Source organism: Culex pipiens, chromosome 2 (genome assembly GCF_016801865.2).
Source record: "Culex pipiens pallens isolate TS chromosome 2, TS_CPP_V2, whole genome shotgun sequence".
Lineage (NCBI taxonomy): Eukaryota > Metazoa > Arthropoda > Insecta > Diptera > Culicidae > Culex > Culex pipiens.
In genome coordinates, this window is record NC_068938.1 from 125480933 (window position 1) to 125496725 (window position 15793).

The 15793-nt window shown below is 37.9% G+C and overlaps 2 protein-coding genes across 2 annotated transcripts in view; both read left to right on the plus strand.

Moving 5' to 3' along the window:
* Positions 1-4211, plus strand: part of LOC120415005 (uncharacterized) — an 8364-nt gene extending 4153 nt beyond the window's left edge. Inside the window, exons 7-17 of the mRNA XM_052706982.1 lie at positions 499-649; positions 711-832; positions 888-1214; positions 1274-1486; positions 1542-1835; positions 2202-2261; positions 2323-2400; positions 2469-2619; positions 2960-3081; positions 3163-3702; positions 3765-4211. Of these exons, the coding sequence (XP_052562942.1) occupies positions 499-649; positions 711-832; positions 888-1214; positions 1274-1486; positions 1542-1835; positions 2202-2261; positions 2323-2400; positions 2469-2619; positions 2960-3081; positions 3163-3702; positions 3765-4179 (2473 nt within the window). The 3' untranslated portion in view covers positions 4180-4211. The remainder of the gene's footprint in view (positions 1-498; positions 650-710; positions 833-887; positions 1215-1273; positions 1487-1541; positions 1836-2201; positions 2262-2322; positions 2401-2468; positions 2620-2959; positions 3082-3162; positions 3703-3764) is intronic.
* On the plus strand, positions 499-2493 carry LOC120419927 (proton-coupled amino acid transporter-like protein CG1139). The gene is made up of 5 exons (XM_039582792.2): positions 499-649; positions 711-832; positions 888-1214; positions 1274-1486; positions 1542-2493. Exons 1-5 carry the CDS (start codon positions 551-553, stop codon positions 1951-1953), a joined length of 1173 nt encoding a protein of 390 aa, XP_039438726.1. The 5' UTR covers positions 499-550; the 3' UTR covers positions 1954-2493.
* Positions 4212-15793: the final 11582 nt, after the last annotated feature.

Below are 15793 nucleotides of genomic sequence, written 5' to 3' on the forward strand. Positions count from 1 at the left end.
AATTACTGAGAACAGAATATCTCACGTGTGAACGTGCGCTCCGCTATCAATCGTAGTCCATCAAAAATTGACAGCCCACAATCGTTTCCCGATTGATTGCTGGTAGAACCATAGACGACACTGAATTGCATGATACCATTCGTATCAATTCTGAGAATAAATGATTTCTATTTTTTCATTCAAAAGCAACCGTTTAGGGACTGCTATTGTGTAACAAAAATCGGTCAAATTTCGCAGTTTATCAGTTGAAGCTGATGCTTCGAAGGAGAAGGGGATAGAACTGTGTTTTACTTTTCCAGAATGGCATCTGAGGAAACACTTCACAGGTAATTCAATGAAGAAATACAAAATGGACAAAGCATCAAATTTGGCCGTATCCTTGTAGATCGAATGCAGAATACAACCCTTTCGAGCACCGTGTGGTGGACAAACCAAACTCGTAAGTAACTCTAAACAACAATATTTTCAAATCATCTAACGAGAACAAAAAATCCCCAGAACCACCGGAACCCTGCTGCACGTGATCAAAGGAAGCCTTGGCACCGGCATCATGGCGATGCCGCTGGCCTTCAAGCAGGGCGGCCTACTGTTCGGCACGGTTGGTACGGTTGCGATTTGCGCCATCTACGCCCACTGCGTTCACCTGCTGGTAAGTGGTGCCACTTCGAGTCGGTGATTGATTGCTCTAGAAATCTCGAAACTCATCACAGGTCAGCACATCGCTAAAAGCAAGCAAACGCAAGAGAGTTCCACTGCTGGGCTTTTCGGAAACGGCGGAAGCCGTGTTCTCCAATGGTCCACGTGGGGTTCGGCCGTTGGCGACGTTGGCCACGTAAGAATCTTAAGATCATGGGTTTTGACACGATTTAAGATCTTTCCGCTTTTAGCCGCTACGTCGACGTAATGATCCTGATCCAGAGCTTCCTCTCGTTCTGCCTGTATCTGGTCTTCATAGCGAAAACCCTCAAGGACGTCCTGTACAACCAGCAACAGATCGATTGGGACACCCGGATCTACATCCTGCTGGTACTGATTCCCGCCGTGGTCATTACGCAGGTTCGAGAGCTAAAGTATCTGGTACCGTTTTCCGGCTTTGCGAACGCGATCATGATTACCGCGATCGGAATCGTACTGTACTTTGTGCTAAGTGAACCGCTGGAGATCGAAGATCGCAACATGTTTCCACAGTGGAGTACGCTTCCGTCGTTTATTAGGTAGTTAGTGATCCTCAACTGAGATCCAACAGATATGCCAGGAAGATTTCTACTTACAGCACAGTGCTGTTCGCAATCCAAGGGATTCGATACATCCTGCCGATCGAGAACAAAATGAAGCATCCGGAGGACTTTCTGGCCAGATTTGGAGTGATCAACATCGCGATCACCTTCCTGACCGCACTCTACATCGTGATGGGATTCTTCGGGTACGCACAGTACGGCGATCGGACGCAAGGATCCGTAACGTTGAACCTCCCAAGTGAGAATGCGTAAGTTGAGTATCCCTAGAGCTTTTTGGATGTCCAAGTTTCGGAATCATTCCAGGTTGGCCGAATCGACCCGCTTGTTGGCGGCGATCGCGGTTCTGCTTACCTTGGGACTCAGCTATTACGTGCCGATGGAGATTATGTGGCACAAGTTGGGGGAGCTGGTTCAGGTTAAGTATCACAACTGGGCACAGATTGGGATGCGGTTCGCTGTGCTGATAGTGCTAGCTGCGGTAGCAATTGGAGCGCCGGAGATCGAACCATTTGTTGGATTGGTGGGATCGTTTGGAAGTGGAACGCTGGTGGTGTTGTACCCAGTGGCCATGGATGTGATCTTCCGGTGGCCAGATGGGTTTGGATGGATGAAGTGGCACCTGGTTAAGAATATTGTATTGTTTGTATTTGGATTGCTAGTTCTGATATTTGGAACGTACTCTAGTATTAAGAACATTGTAGATTTGTACAGGTAGAATCAATAAAGAACGTTTTCCAACTAATTACGTTCAACAATCTCGTGTACGTGACGTACGTGATCGTGCGAACTTCCCTCGACCGGTATGATTAACCAATTACGCGTCATAGAGTAGATCTTTACCAGCGGTACTGCAATGACACACGGATAAAAGCCCAGCAAAATAGAAAAATCACTATCCGCGTAAGTTATTCGAAGATCTTTTCGAATATCAGAACAAACCTGCACAATGTACGGCAGTTGAAGTTTACCAGCAGGGTTACGAGGTTGCGATCGTGCCATGGAGTCAATACAGATGATGGAGAGGTTTTATTTTTAACAATAAGAGACTCCTTTAGAACAATTTGACACTTTTAAAGCATTTCAGGAATGCTGAGTTCAAAGAGTCCAAAGATGATAGTGACTACAATCCATTTGAGCATCGGAATGTGGAAAAGCCAAACTCGTTCGTATCAAAATGTTATTTTTAAATTAAGTTAAAAAATAAACTTTAATTATTCAAACAATTTTTAGAACATTTGGCACATTGCTGCACGTGATCAAAGGAAGCCTTGGAACCGGCATCATGGCGATGCCGCTGGCGTTCAAGCAGGGTGGCCTACTGTTTGGCGCAATTGGAACGGTTGCGATTTGTATCATCTACGCCCACTGTGTCCATCTGCTGGTGAGTAAACTCGAAATGTTTAATAATTCTTAAGATACCTAATTATGTAAAAATGCTATCACCACGTTTTCTTGAAGTTGATAAGAAATTGCTATAAAATAACATGATTTTTATTTTTTTAATTCTGAGGTTCTTGAAATATGCGGGTTTAAAAATTTCTGATTTTGATTTTTTTGAGATTTTGAAATAGTTTAGTATGAAGCTTCTTCAGATTCATTCAGCTAATTGATTTAAAATTCAGGTTGTTGAGATTAGAAATCAATAGATTCTTTAGATATGACCTTTTTTGAGATTTCTTACATGTGCAAATATGTATGTAAATATGTTTTATAACCGCCAGGTCAGCACATCCCACAAAGCCAGCAAACGCAGCAAAATCCCATCGCTGGGATTCTCCGAGACCGCCGCCGATGTATTCACCAACGGGCCACCCCGTCTGCGACCCCTTGCCACCTTTGCAACGTAATACTCCCTTGAAATGACATCTCATTAGGCCCCCATTTCAATCTGAACCTCCCTTCTCCAACCCCCTCTCTCTTCCAGACGCTACGTCGACGTGATGATCTTGATCCAAAGCTACCTGGCCTTTTGCATGTACTTGATCTTCATCGCGCGGACACTGCGTGACGTGGTAATCAACCAGCAGCAGGTCGAGCTGGACACGAGGATTTACCTGCTGCTGTTGTTGATTCCGGTGGCCGTGATCACGCAGATTCGTGAGTTGAAGTACCTGGTGCCATTTTCGGGCGTTGCTAATGCGATAATGATCGCGTCGATCGGCATTACGTTGTACTTTATCCTGAGGGAACCGATAACGTTGGTTGATCGCGCCCTCTGGGGAGAGTGGAGTTCACTGCCATCCTTTGTAAGCACTGTGATATTCGCGATACAGGGTATTGAGTTCATACTACCGATCGAGAACAAGATGCTGCATCCGCAGCACTTTACCAGCTGGTGCGGGATCAACAACGTGTCGATTGGGATCTTGACTGTTCTGTACAGCGTAACTGGATTTTTCGGGTATGCACAGTTTGGTGATCAAACCCAAGGATCCGTTACGCTGAACCTCCCGAACAACAATGCGTAAGATCACTTCATAGCTAGTCAATATATCCAAACTCTAACGAAGCCCACTTCTTCAACAGTCTAGCCGAATCAACGCGTCTCCTCTCCGCAATCGCGATCCTGCTCTCGCTTGGACTCAGCTACTACGTACCGATGGAGATCACATGGCACATGATCGCCGACCGGGTGCCCCCAAAGTTGGCCAACTGGGCCCAGGCGGCCATCCGGTTCAACGTGCTGCTGGTGCTGGTGGCCGTCGCGATCGTGGCGCCCCAGATTGAACCGTTCGTCGGACTGGCAGGGTCGATTGGCGGTGGAACTCTGGTGGTGATCTATCCGGTTATGCTGGATGTGGTTTTCCGATGGTCGACGGGGGACTTTGGACTGTTCAGGTGGCACCTGGTCAAGAACTTTGTCCTGTTTATGTTTGGACTGTTTGTACTGATCGTGGGGACGTACTTCAGTGTGATGGAGATCGTCGATTCGTATAGGTGATACAGCAATAAAGTACAACCTCTTTCAATCGATATCAGCCTCAAATTTGATTTCTTACGGACATTCCCAGCTGTCACTGGTAACGCGATCCTCGCAACCACAAAATTCATTATCAAAGCTTCCGCCGCAGGTATGTGACCGTGTCGCCGATGGAGCGACAAAACCGGCATGTGTGAGACGAAAATGATCCCCCGTGCATAAGCCACAACACCTGGTTGGAAGGGAGGTTAGATGAAGAATTTGATCGAGACAGGAAGGAAAGAGGTTACCAAAGTCAGTGCCATTGATGTGGTTGTGGTTATTAAAATGAAGTTGTTTACACCGTCGTAACCTGACAATCGTTCTTAAAACAGTTGGTTAGAGATTCTTGATATATTTGATACATTAGAAAAGCCGAAGTTGCTTGAGTTCCTGATACTTAAAATTCAATACTTGTTTTAATAATTTAATATATTTTTATAGAAATTGTATGATTGTTATGATTTTTAAATTCCTCTTTTACATCTGAAATCAATCTTGCCAGTCAACTAGGAGATTCTTAAAATTCTCGGTTCGGAATCACGATCCAATCCGATTAAGTAGGTGTAGTTTAATGTCGCCGATCTGCAAGAATACTTCTTCTTCTGCTTCTACAACTCAAATCCTCCGGTTAACAAACACATGGAACGTCTGCTCCTCACAGGAAATGCTTATTTCGCTCTGGCTGCAAATCTGGCTACATCGCCAAAAATAGAGTTTCCACTCGCGGCGTGCGGTGGCGTTGAAATTTTATTATTATATTGGGCGATCGTCATATAAACAGCAACGTAACGAACAACACGTTTACGGGCCGGGTGTTGCCAACTCTTGCGTTGTTTATTAATGTTGTAAATTTCTACTTTTTTTTCCTGCCACCACGCTTCTTCGCCTTTCATTGATGCAAATCAGGGTTTGGCAGAGAAATTACATCAGACCGGCTTTTAGGATGAGCAAAAAAAAAGTCTATGAATATTGAGGGATCTCAATTGAAAGATCAAATGTTTCACTTAAAAGTAAGGCCACTTCGCGTATCAAATAACATGACTTTTATCAAGTTACTTTATTCTGTTGGCTGGTTGCATTCGACCCATATCCACAGATACTTCTCAGAGTACCCCCTCAACCTCAATAGACGTGGGCAGTTCTCCGGTTTCTCACCACACAGACTCACTTGTTGTGCTCTGAATCGGCTCACTCTTCTGCTCTACTACTACTACTGCTTAACGCTCCGAGCTTAAGCCGGTGTGGACGTAAACATTTAGCATTTATTAGCTAATACGCCACGATTGACAAGTTCTACTTCCCACAATTTCCGCAACGGTAACGTGCGACCTGGTGGCTGTCGTTGGTGTTCAATTATGAAGGGGGATGTAGGGTAGAACTGGAAACATTTGCGAGTTTATGTCTTTTCAAAAAAATAATATTTGAAATTTGGTATTTGAAAGTTCAGCAATTTATCCCATAATATATAATTTTCAATTTAAACATTCCATCTGAGACTAAATTACAAAAACTTACGAGTCATTGATTTGATTGAACTTTGTACCATCTCAAAATGAATCTGTCATGTCAACTTACCTGTAAAGAGAGAAAGAAAAAATATGTGAGTATTTGTGCAGAATTTACAAGAAATAATTTGAAATAATTTGGTTAACCCAAAATTCAAACAAAGAAAAATATATTTGAAAGCTGGCCAATGGCGAATGTCCATGTAAACGTTATTTTTATCTGATATCTGTTCCCAGCGAAATATGTTTTCACCGTATTAAATGCACGTTAATAAAATGAAGAAAAAAACTATTTATCTATAAGAACAAAGAATTTCAAATATTCGTTAAAATTATTTCATGTCATGTCATCGCAAAAAAAAAATGCCAGATCATGTTTCAAAAAATCGTTATTTTAACAAGCAGCAACCGTCTTTCTCCACGCTTGTTAGCGTCTCTTGTTTTGCATACTTTTCCTCATTCCAAAAAGCTCAGCAGCAAAAAAAAATCTAGAGAAAAAATGCGTTGCAACAAACACACACAGTTTCCGCACAAACGGAAGTGCTGCCAAGTTTTGCTTCCCGGGTCGCAACGCCGGTTGTGCACTTTTTTTTGCTGCTGCTGCAAAAGTACAACCATCAACAAAGGGCAACCAACCAAGCAAGCCACGATAAAAGGTTGGCGAAAAGAACATCGACAATTTGTCGATGACGTGCGGTCTTGTCTCACGTGGCATGTTGATGGTTTTAGAAAATATGAATTGTGTTACAGTGTCGATATTAAAGGGAGTCAACTTTTTATTTGTGATATTAAAATTGATATAATATTTTAATAATGTGGTCAGAAATTAAACAACTAAAGCAACATACTAATTTTAAAATGTAACAGCGAGTCGACGAGGATTTTTAAACGTTTAATAAACTCAAAAATCCTAAAACATCTCTAACTAAGACAGAACTTAATTTCAAATTAAAAAAAACTCCTGAAAGGGCTCAAAAAATGCTTAAAAATGAAAAGGGAAGCATCCCAATTAGTTGAATCTTAAGGGAACTAGGGGAACTATACCCTTTCTCAGCCTATTTCTATTATCGGCCTATCAGCACTTTGATCATGAATTACAGCTTTCATAAAGAGTTTTTGACTGTTCCAAAGTAGGGTAGAGTAGTCATCAATGAGACACGGGGAACAATGATAAAATGGCTCTCACAAGACGTAGTTTCAACCAATCAGGCTCATATTTGGGGGAAAGGTGTGTCTACTAGATACACGTCTGCCATAATAGTGGCTTTGGTTATGGACGCTCCCTTGCAAAGTTATTCATACATGTTTGATTCTGGGGTGTAAAAGTAAATTATGACTAAAAATTACATTTTCGCTCATAGACTGCCATTAACACAAAAACTAATATTTCTCCAAATTTCTTTCGTCATTTCACAGGGCATTAGTTGGGCTACAATGTCCTTTCATTAGGTTTGGCCAAAATTTAAAATATACCCAGAATCCAGGACTGTCTCATTGTTCCCCACTCATTTCAGCCCATGGGTAACAATGAGACACTTTGATTTTTCTTCATTAAACTTTTCAAAATCTATGGAAATCTTTCAAAACATGAATTGGAAGTGAATTTTGGCATATTTAGTGAGTTTGAACTTCATTTAACCAAAAATATAAAGTTATTTGGTAAAATATAAGGATTTTACAAAATTTAAATACTTTTTAGTATAACTGTTGTTATTTGAAGTTTCAGGTTTGCAAAATTGCTTTAGAATGTTCAAGGCAAGTCACCTGCAATGGAACAATACAAAATATGATGTTTAACTAGAAAAGTATTGATTTTCGTAGAGTGTCTCATTGTTCCCCACCTGTCTCATTGTTCCTGCCAAGTGCGTCTACAATGAGACAGTTGAATAACTCTGGCTGTAGAGGTCGGATCGATCTCATATTTTGGTCAATGTTAGAACACATTAAAAGAAAGAAAATGCAACAAAAAGCTCTTTAAAACATGCTAATGAAAAAAATACAAAAACCGTTGAAGTTTAAAAACCAAAAGTGTCTCGTTGATGACTACCCTACCCTAATGAATAGCTCAAATAAAAGTGAGCAAGCAACTCTCCATTGTTGAAACATCTGAAAATGTTGATTTAATAGCGGAAACGGAAAAGTGATGAGAATTGGTCGAACGGCTTAGAGTGATTAGAATGGGCATATTTCCCCTACTAGCATTTTATTGAAACACAAGTTAAAATGTGTTCCATCCAGATTACAACTCAATTCAATCTGGAGCCGGGACCCGTGTTGTAGGGGTAAGCGTGGTTGCCTCTCACCCAGTCGGCCTAGGTTTAATCCCAGAAGGTCCCGGTAGCATTTTTCGAGACGAGATTTGTCTGATCACGCTTTCCGTCGGACGGGAAGTAAATATTGGCCCTGGTAGGCAGTTGGACAACAATCCAAAGGTCGTCAGTTCGAATCCCGGGGTGGATGGAAGCTAAGGTGTAAAAAGAGGTTTGCAATTGCCTCAACAATCAAGCCTTCGGACACTTAGTTTCGAGTAGGAATCTCGCAATCGAGAATGCCAAGGCAATGCTGTAGAGCGAATAATTTGATTTTGATTTTCAATCTGGAGCATGTAGATGTTATCTGGGACCACAATTTGAGACTGATAACGGTTTGGGTAAAGCAGTTTAGGCCGTTGCAAATATTTTTCATCGTTTCTGGTCATTGCCTCTGGCCAAATTAAAAGTTTAAATTAATAGCCATGGATTTAACATTTCAATGAAAAAAATATTATTATATGCATTGTACCTTAGTACAGTTGTTTTACTACAATTAGTTTAAAAATCTAAATTCTAACGAAAACAAAATGTTTGCGATTTTTTTTCGAAAATTCGAGTTCCTTATTCATACATTTTAAACAAATTTTGGAAACACAGATCAGATTCAGGTGAACCAAATATCAATGTTATCAATATTTTGAACTGCCTCAATTTGGTGCAAATGGGTAAATAAACATATTTAGTCACTTTGCAAGCGTTTGTTTTTATGATTATATAAATTTATGTGATTTTGTAGCAGTTTTTTTTATTCCGGGAATAATTTGATTTCTTTATTTTTCATTTTTGTTCACCAAAACCTAACCCAGTGATTCTACGAGGAAGGAAGAACAAACATAAAAATATACTAATACACTACACTAAAGTGCTACTTTTCAGCACAAGTTTCAAAAAGTAACATTTTTCAATATTATTTTTTTAACGGTGAATTTACTTCACAAATGGATGTTTGCCAAAGATTCCATTCAAAAAACGTTTTTCGGTATTGCAAAAAAAGGTTGTAAACATCTCGTTGCAAAAGTTGATTTTTCCAGCACTCGTCGCATTAATCCAACTAGGAAAACCTCGTTTGATAAATGTACGACTCGTGCTTAAAAAAAAAAATAAAGGTTTCATTTTTTATCATTGAACATCGAATTAAAACTTTTGAAAATAAGAGCTTATTGTGTAGAACGCATACAGTGATCATCCCTCATATTCGGAACAGGTTACAGATCGGCCAATGTTAAACAAAATCATAGAAAATCGGTAGTTGAATATAATGATTTACTTTTACCTTCATGTGAAAGCTTTTCTTGTGATCTTTCGATTGATGTATCGACCGATTGTAATGTTTTACGTTTTATATCATTTTTGCCTTCCTCACCTCACTGAGGCAAGGCTATAAAATCACTCGAAAAATGGACTTATTAAATACAACTCTTAGATATACCTTCACGTATACCTATCGACTAAAATTCTGAGCAAATGTCTGTGGGGATGTGTGTAGACATGACTTTTTTCCACACGATTATCTTAGAGCTGGCTGAACCGATTTTGGCCGGATCCGCCTTATTCTGTTCGTTTTGGGGTCCCCTAAGACCCTATTAAATTTTATTCTGTTTAGTGAACTGCCGTTCTACGCATAATTGTCCCATGTTCAAAAAAGTGCATCTGAGAAAAACGCGATTGAAATTTATCGATCGATTTCTGTTTTTCTACGCATAATTGTCCCGTAGGTCTCTATTCGCCCTGTATGTCCCTAATCACCCCGGTTAACATTTTATCGCCCTTATTTGTAATCCTCTCGAAGGTAAACAGGTAAACAAAATGAAATACTTCGTAAAATTCATGATTTCGTGATAGAAAATACTTGGTGGGACAATTATGCGTAGAAGTTCAACGATGGGACAAACAGACTTGGTGTTGATTTTGGTGAGTTTCCTAACAAAGTACTAGATTTTATGTGTTTTTCTGAAAGTATACGTAAAACTAAGTTTAAAAATGATAAAAAGTCAAAATCGTCCAAAAATGACATGGGACAGTTATGCGTAGAACGGCAGTGAAGTACTTTGAAAGTTATGCCATGAAAAAGTTTTTTTGTAGCTGCAAAAAAGGGTGATTTTCTGCATAACCTCAAAGGCCGGGTCTTTTTTCTTACGCGCGAGAGTCGCGCAGCATGCATATCGCCCGGTTGCCACAATGCATTGCTTAAACAGTGTCTGCGTCTCTTCTGGAAAAAGTCTGTATTAATTATGTTGCTGAATACATCATTTTGTCTCGAAAAAGATTTACACGAACTTTTAACTGAAATATACAGCTTATAAGACATTGTTTACTAAGACTAGGGGAGCAGCATGCAATTCCATCGTGCACCTAATGTTGGCATATCAGCACTTTTAAATTCAATTACAGCCCCCCCTTTTCTCCAGTATTTTGGAAAGTTCGTAAAAAAAAGAATTGAAAACGAGATTGAAAATTGCTGTTCTGGTAAAAACAATAATTATAAAAAAATAAAATGAAAAAAAAATAAAGAGATAAAAAAACTCTTAAATTAATTTGTACATACAACCTAAAATACAACATAAATGTGAAGAAGGCACCAACCACCTTAAGGTGAGTTAAATAACGTTTTTAAAGAAAAGCATTGACCCTTGAAATCTACAAATATTTTTAACAAAACAATGACTTCACACATTAGAACCAATGAAACTCAAGCTTAATGATGTTTTATACATGATCTGATAACTTTGAAAATATCAGTTAATTACAGGTGTTCCACAATTGTGGGAGGTACTATAACATCCCAAAATTATGGAATAGGCAATTTGGAGGCAGTGGGCATGCTTTTGACAAATTATCATGGTTATCAGTGTTAAGGGAGCGTTCTTTTATTACGTAACGCAGTAGGGGGGGAGGGGGGGTCGGAGGCCGTGTTACGCTCCATACAAAATTTTTAAAATTTGTAAGGAAATTTTGTTACGAGGGGGGGGGGAGGGGGTCTAAAAGTCCGATTTTTCGCGTTACGTAATAAAATTGTATCAACTCTTTTTTCATTCTTTTTATTTTTGGCAAAGCAGCAAATAACCCCATGATGAACTTGAAGTCTTGCACGCCCGGGATTAGAAAGAAATTTTGTGAAAAAGGTAGCGAATTCGCAAAAATATGTTTAAAGGGTTTATACAATTTATTCTGGATAGTCCTGATCATAACATAGAACTTTGCGCAGGACATGAAATCGATCAGAAAATCCCTTCTCAAAATACTGATTTTAAAATATTTTCGTAAAATTTCGAGGGGGAGGTAGGAGTGAAACTACAAATAAATATATCCACGTGGTTTGTGGATGGTCCTGTTATTTGGACAGAAAGAATGCAAAATTTACATAGAAGATGTAATAAAAAATCGATTTGCACATTTCTTGAGAATCGCACACAAATGTGATTTTACAAATTAAATTTTAAGCTAACGTGAGCCAAGATAGCATTACACCGAAGAATTGCAGTGTTGTTGATAACATCGAGCCAAGAAAGAAAAGCGAAAGGTCCCAAGCACAAAACAAACAAAGCAAAGAAGAGCCAAGAACAAGTCGTTGAAGTCGTTGGAGTCGCCGGGTCTTTCAGTTGGCGGAGCTCGCTTATCAGTTGTGTTAAGGTGCAGTTGGGTAATTACTCGCACTCGAGGGCAGGTCGTAACAAAATGCGGTAATTCGATGGGGCGGAGATGGCGCAGTTCGATAAGGCTGATGATTTTGTTTGGGGGTTTTATAATCATAGGTGTTGGCAGGTTTATTAGAGGGTACGCGTGAGAGAGTTAGAGAAAGGTTTTGTTTAGAGCTGGGGACAGAAGCTTCATATGCAGCATGAGTCAGATTTGAAAAACGACTCCCATGAGAAATCAGCTCATGCTGAACTGCATACCCAAAATATTTATGCTACGAATTTCAACGCTTGCGGCGAAGGGTTCTCGTTCTTGGAAATACCACTTTCCTGCGTACAGCAGTGTCAGGTTCTCTACCGTTCTCAGTGTACCTTTCTCACTACACGAAATATGTTGTAATGCTTCCCCAAATGTACGCACGCACCCAGTACTTCACAGTCTGGCACATGTTTCCTAACCTCTTTTGCTTATTATCTCTTTTTTTTTTGTTCGTGCACATTTCGTTCCCCGGCTCTAAATTACGCATTCTACGGTTATAACACTCTAGTCTTGCCAGTGCATGTTACATAGCAAGTGAGATTAACCGTCGCCGACTAGTTTAGTAACAGCAGCAGTCGACGAGGTGCAAGAGCATTTCATGGCTAAGAAAAAGCGTGTTTTAAGTGTGACGAAAGACCCGGAGAGCACGACGACGACGGATATTAACCCCGCGTAGATGTCTCCAAAGTAACTCTTAATTTAATCACACTACTCCGCCTCTCTGCCTAATGATTAATCTGCTTTCGCGTGGTGTGCGCAATGCGCGTGTACTAAGTTGCTTGTCTGATGTTTACGCTTGGCGCTGCTATTTGTCGGTGTTGAGTCACTTGGAGGAGAAGCAGAAAAAACTAAATCTATGTCACTCAACTGCAGCGCGCTGAACCGCGCCAGGGTAATGTGTCGATCGATGGTGACGAGCCTAAACTAATTATGAACGGTTTAGCAGGTTGTCAGCAGTCTGTCTGCGGTGTCGCAGCATACTTTCTCTGGTCGAAGGTATTAATCGATTAGCTGAGCAGGTAACGCAAGTTTAACGCAAAATGTAATCAGCATAGCGACATGATTGAGCTGTAAATCAACATTTGCAGGGCAGACAGGATTTTAGTTTGGAATGCAGAAAAAATGAAGCGATGAAGTAAGTATACGAAGACTAATTTATAAAATTAACAAAAAAACTTTACTTAATCCACCTTTAGGTGGTTGGTGCCTTCCTCTCATTGATAGAGTGATTCCAACCCGCCTAAAGTGTCCACATGTTTATGGATCTCCCCTAAAATACGCAGCACCTAAGAGGTCCTAATAAAAATAAGTGATGAGTAATAAAACAGACTACCTACAGACTTTTTGTCAAGATTATACAGACACGGGCTTTGAGGAAAATGGCATCCCTCTACACGGCTTTTTCGTGGCGATAAGACCCGACCAGTTGAGGTTATGTGAATTTAGACCATTTTTTAAACTGCTTGTAATTTAAGATAGGTAAGTCAGATCTTGAAAATTCTTACTCCACCTAAAAGGTCTTCTCATATGCTTTCTAAAAATATATAACATGTGAGGGTTTCATGAAAAAACCACCCTTTTTACCGTAATTTTAATTTTATACTTTTTTTTTCACTTGATACTACCAGTTGTCGTTTTTCTTCGAAAATCGTCTTCCAAGTTTAATTTTATATGAAACAGTTTTTTTAACATAACTTTTTAAATACATGATAAAACTGCATGCATTAAAATAGCAATTTAGGGGACGTTAATATCTGAAAAAAAACGAAAATCTAAATCTATGTGATTTTACTGATTGAAAGAACTTCATGTACAGATTCAAACTTGGTGTTATTGAGTTAGAAAAAAGTTATATGAGGCAATCGACATTTTACTTTGATAACTGCATGTAAAATAAATGATTCTAATCAATGCGACAAAGATGTATCTATGATTTCAAAACTTTGTATGGCAGGTGTCAATAATGGTCAAAGTTGTATCGTTTGTGTTGTAAATGTCAGTTTTAATTTAAATTTTGCTGATTTAAAATGTATTTATTGGGGAATCATTGACAGATGAACGAAATGGTACAACTCATTAAAAATTTACCCAAATGAGTCATGAGATAGAAAAGAACGATTACGACGATTTAGTACTCTCAACCATCAAATGCAATTCAAGCAATATTTGGCGCTAATTCTGCAGGAAAAACATATTTCTAAAATTACAACTTTGTCGGTATCTCACAATTTCATCTTGTTTTATTTTCTCCCACCAAGTTGTATGTCATTGCACGAAACGCCGACTGCGGGGCACATCACTTTCACAGATTTCTCACCATTCCAATTTGCTCAAACGTTTCAAACATTTTTCCCAGCTTTAACGCCACCGCCGATGACGACCGGAACGGGTGGCGCGCAGGTGGATCTGGAAGGCATTAGCCACCGGTCGAGGCCTTCGATACCAAAGGGAGCACAAATTAAGCCGTGAAAACAAAGTACGGCCCATCAAATGCCATTTCACTTTCGAAAACGGAAAATCTAACTGGCAACCTGCTGCGCAAATTGTTGTGTCGTTCCGTAGTTATTTTTTAAAACTAATTTGACGTGGGACTACCGCAGCTTGTCATCGCTGGAAGCGATATCTTTACTTGCAATCGCATGCAACTTTATGGTTAGAAAGGAAGCACTGTGTTACGAAACACTAACTTTGATTGGTTAGTTTGTTTGGGGGGAGATGGCCAAAAATTTTCACGTCACTGTTGAAAACCTGGGTTGCAAAAATTGTCCTAATTAGAGTAAGATTTTGTTGTGTTTTGAAAATTGTCCAATTTCGTCGGCTATTGTTTCCCGCAGCGGTCGCATCATAAATCAATCTCGTGTGACAAGTGACAAATATTGTCGGAGTTTGCTCTCTCGTAACCACGTAATGATGGTTTCCTGTCGTGCGAAAAACAGCCGATTGATCATTCGACCAGTCGACGCTATAGCTAATAGTGGGCTATAATAGACGTGAGTAAAAACACTAGAGGAGTAGAAAACAGAAGAATTGTGTGTCGTCGCGGTCAACTAATCCAGCTAGCTTGAAAATATGATTGATTTTTTTTTATTTTACAAATTTTACAAATTTTACAAATTTTAAAAATTTTACAAATTTTACAAATTTTTACAAAATTTTACAAAATTTACAAATTTTACAAATTTTACAAATTTTACAAATTTTACAAATTTTACAAATTTTACAAATTTTACAAATTTTACAAATTTTACAAATTTTACAAATTTTACAAATTTTACAAATTTTACAAATTTTACAAATTTTACAAATTTTAAAAATTTTAAAAATTTTACAAATTTTAAAAATTTTAAAAATTTTACAAATTTTACAAATTTTAAAAATTTTACAAATTTTACAAATTTTACAAATTTTACAAATTTTACAAATTTTACAAATTTTACAAATTTTACAAATTTTACAAATTTTACAAATTTTACAAATTTTACAAATTTTACAAATTTTACAAATTTTACAAATTTTACAAATTTTACAAATTTTACAAATTTTACAAATTTTACAAATTTTACAAATTTTACAAAATTTACAAATTTTACAAATTTTACAAATTTTACAAATTTTACAAATTTTACAAATTTTACAAATTTTACAAATTTTACAAATTTTACAAATTTTACAAATTTTACAAATTTTACAAATTTTACAAATTTTACAAATTTTACAAATTTTACAAATTTTACAAATTTTACAAATTTTACAAATTTTACAAATTTTACAAATTTTACAAATTTTACAAATTTTACAAATTTTACAAATTTTACAAATTTTATCAAATTTACATTTTTTACAAATTTACAAATTTTACAAATTTAATAAATTTAACAAATTTTAAAAATTTTACCAATTTTACCAATTTACAAATTTTACAAATTTTACAAAATTTTACAAATTTTACAAATTTTACAAATTTTACAAATTTTACAAAATTTACAAAATTTACAAAATTTACAAAATTTACAAAATTTACAAATTTACTAAATTTACAAAATTTACAAAATTTACAAAATTTACAAAATTTACAAAATTTACAAAATTTACAAAATTTAC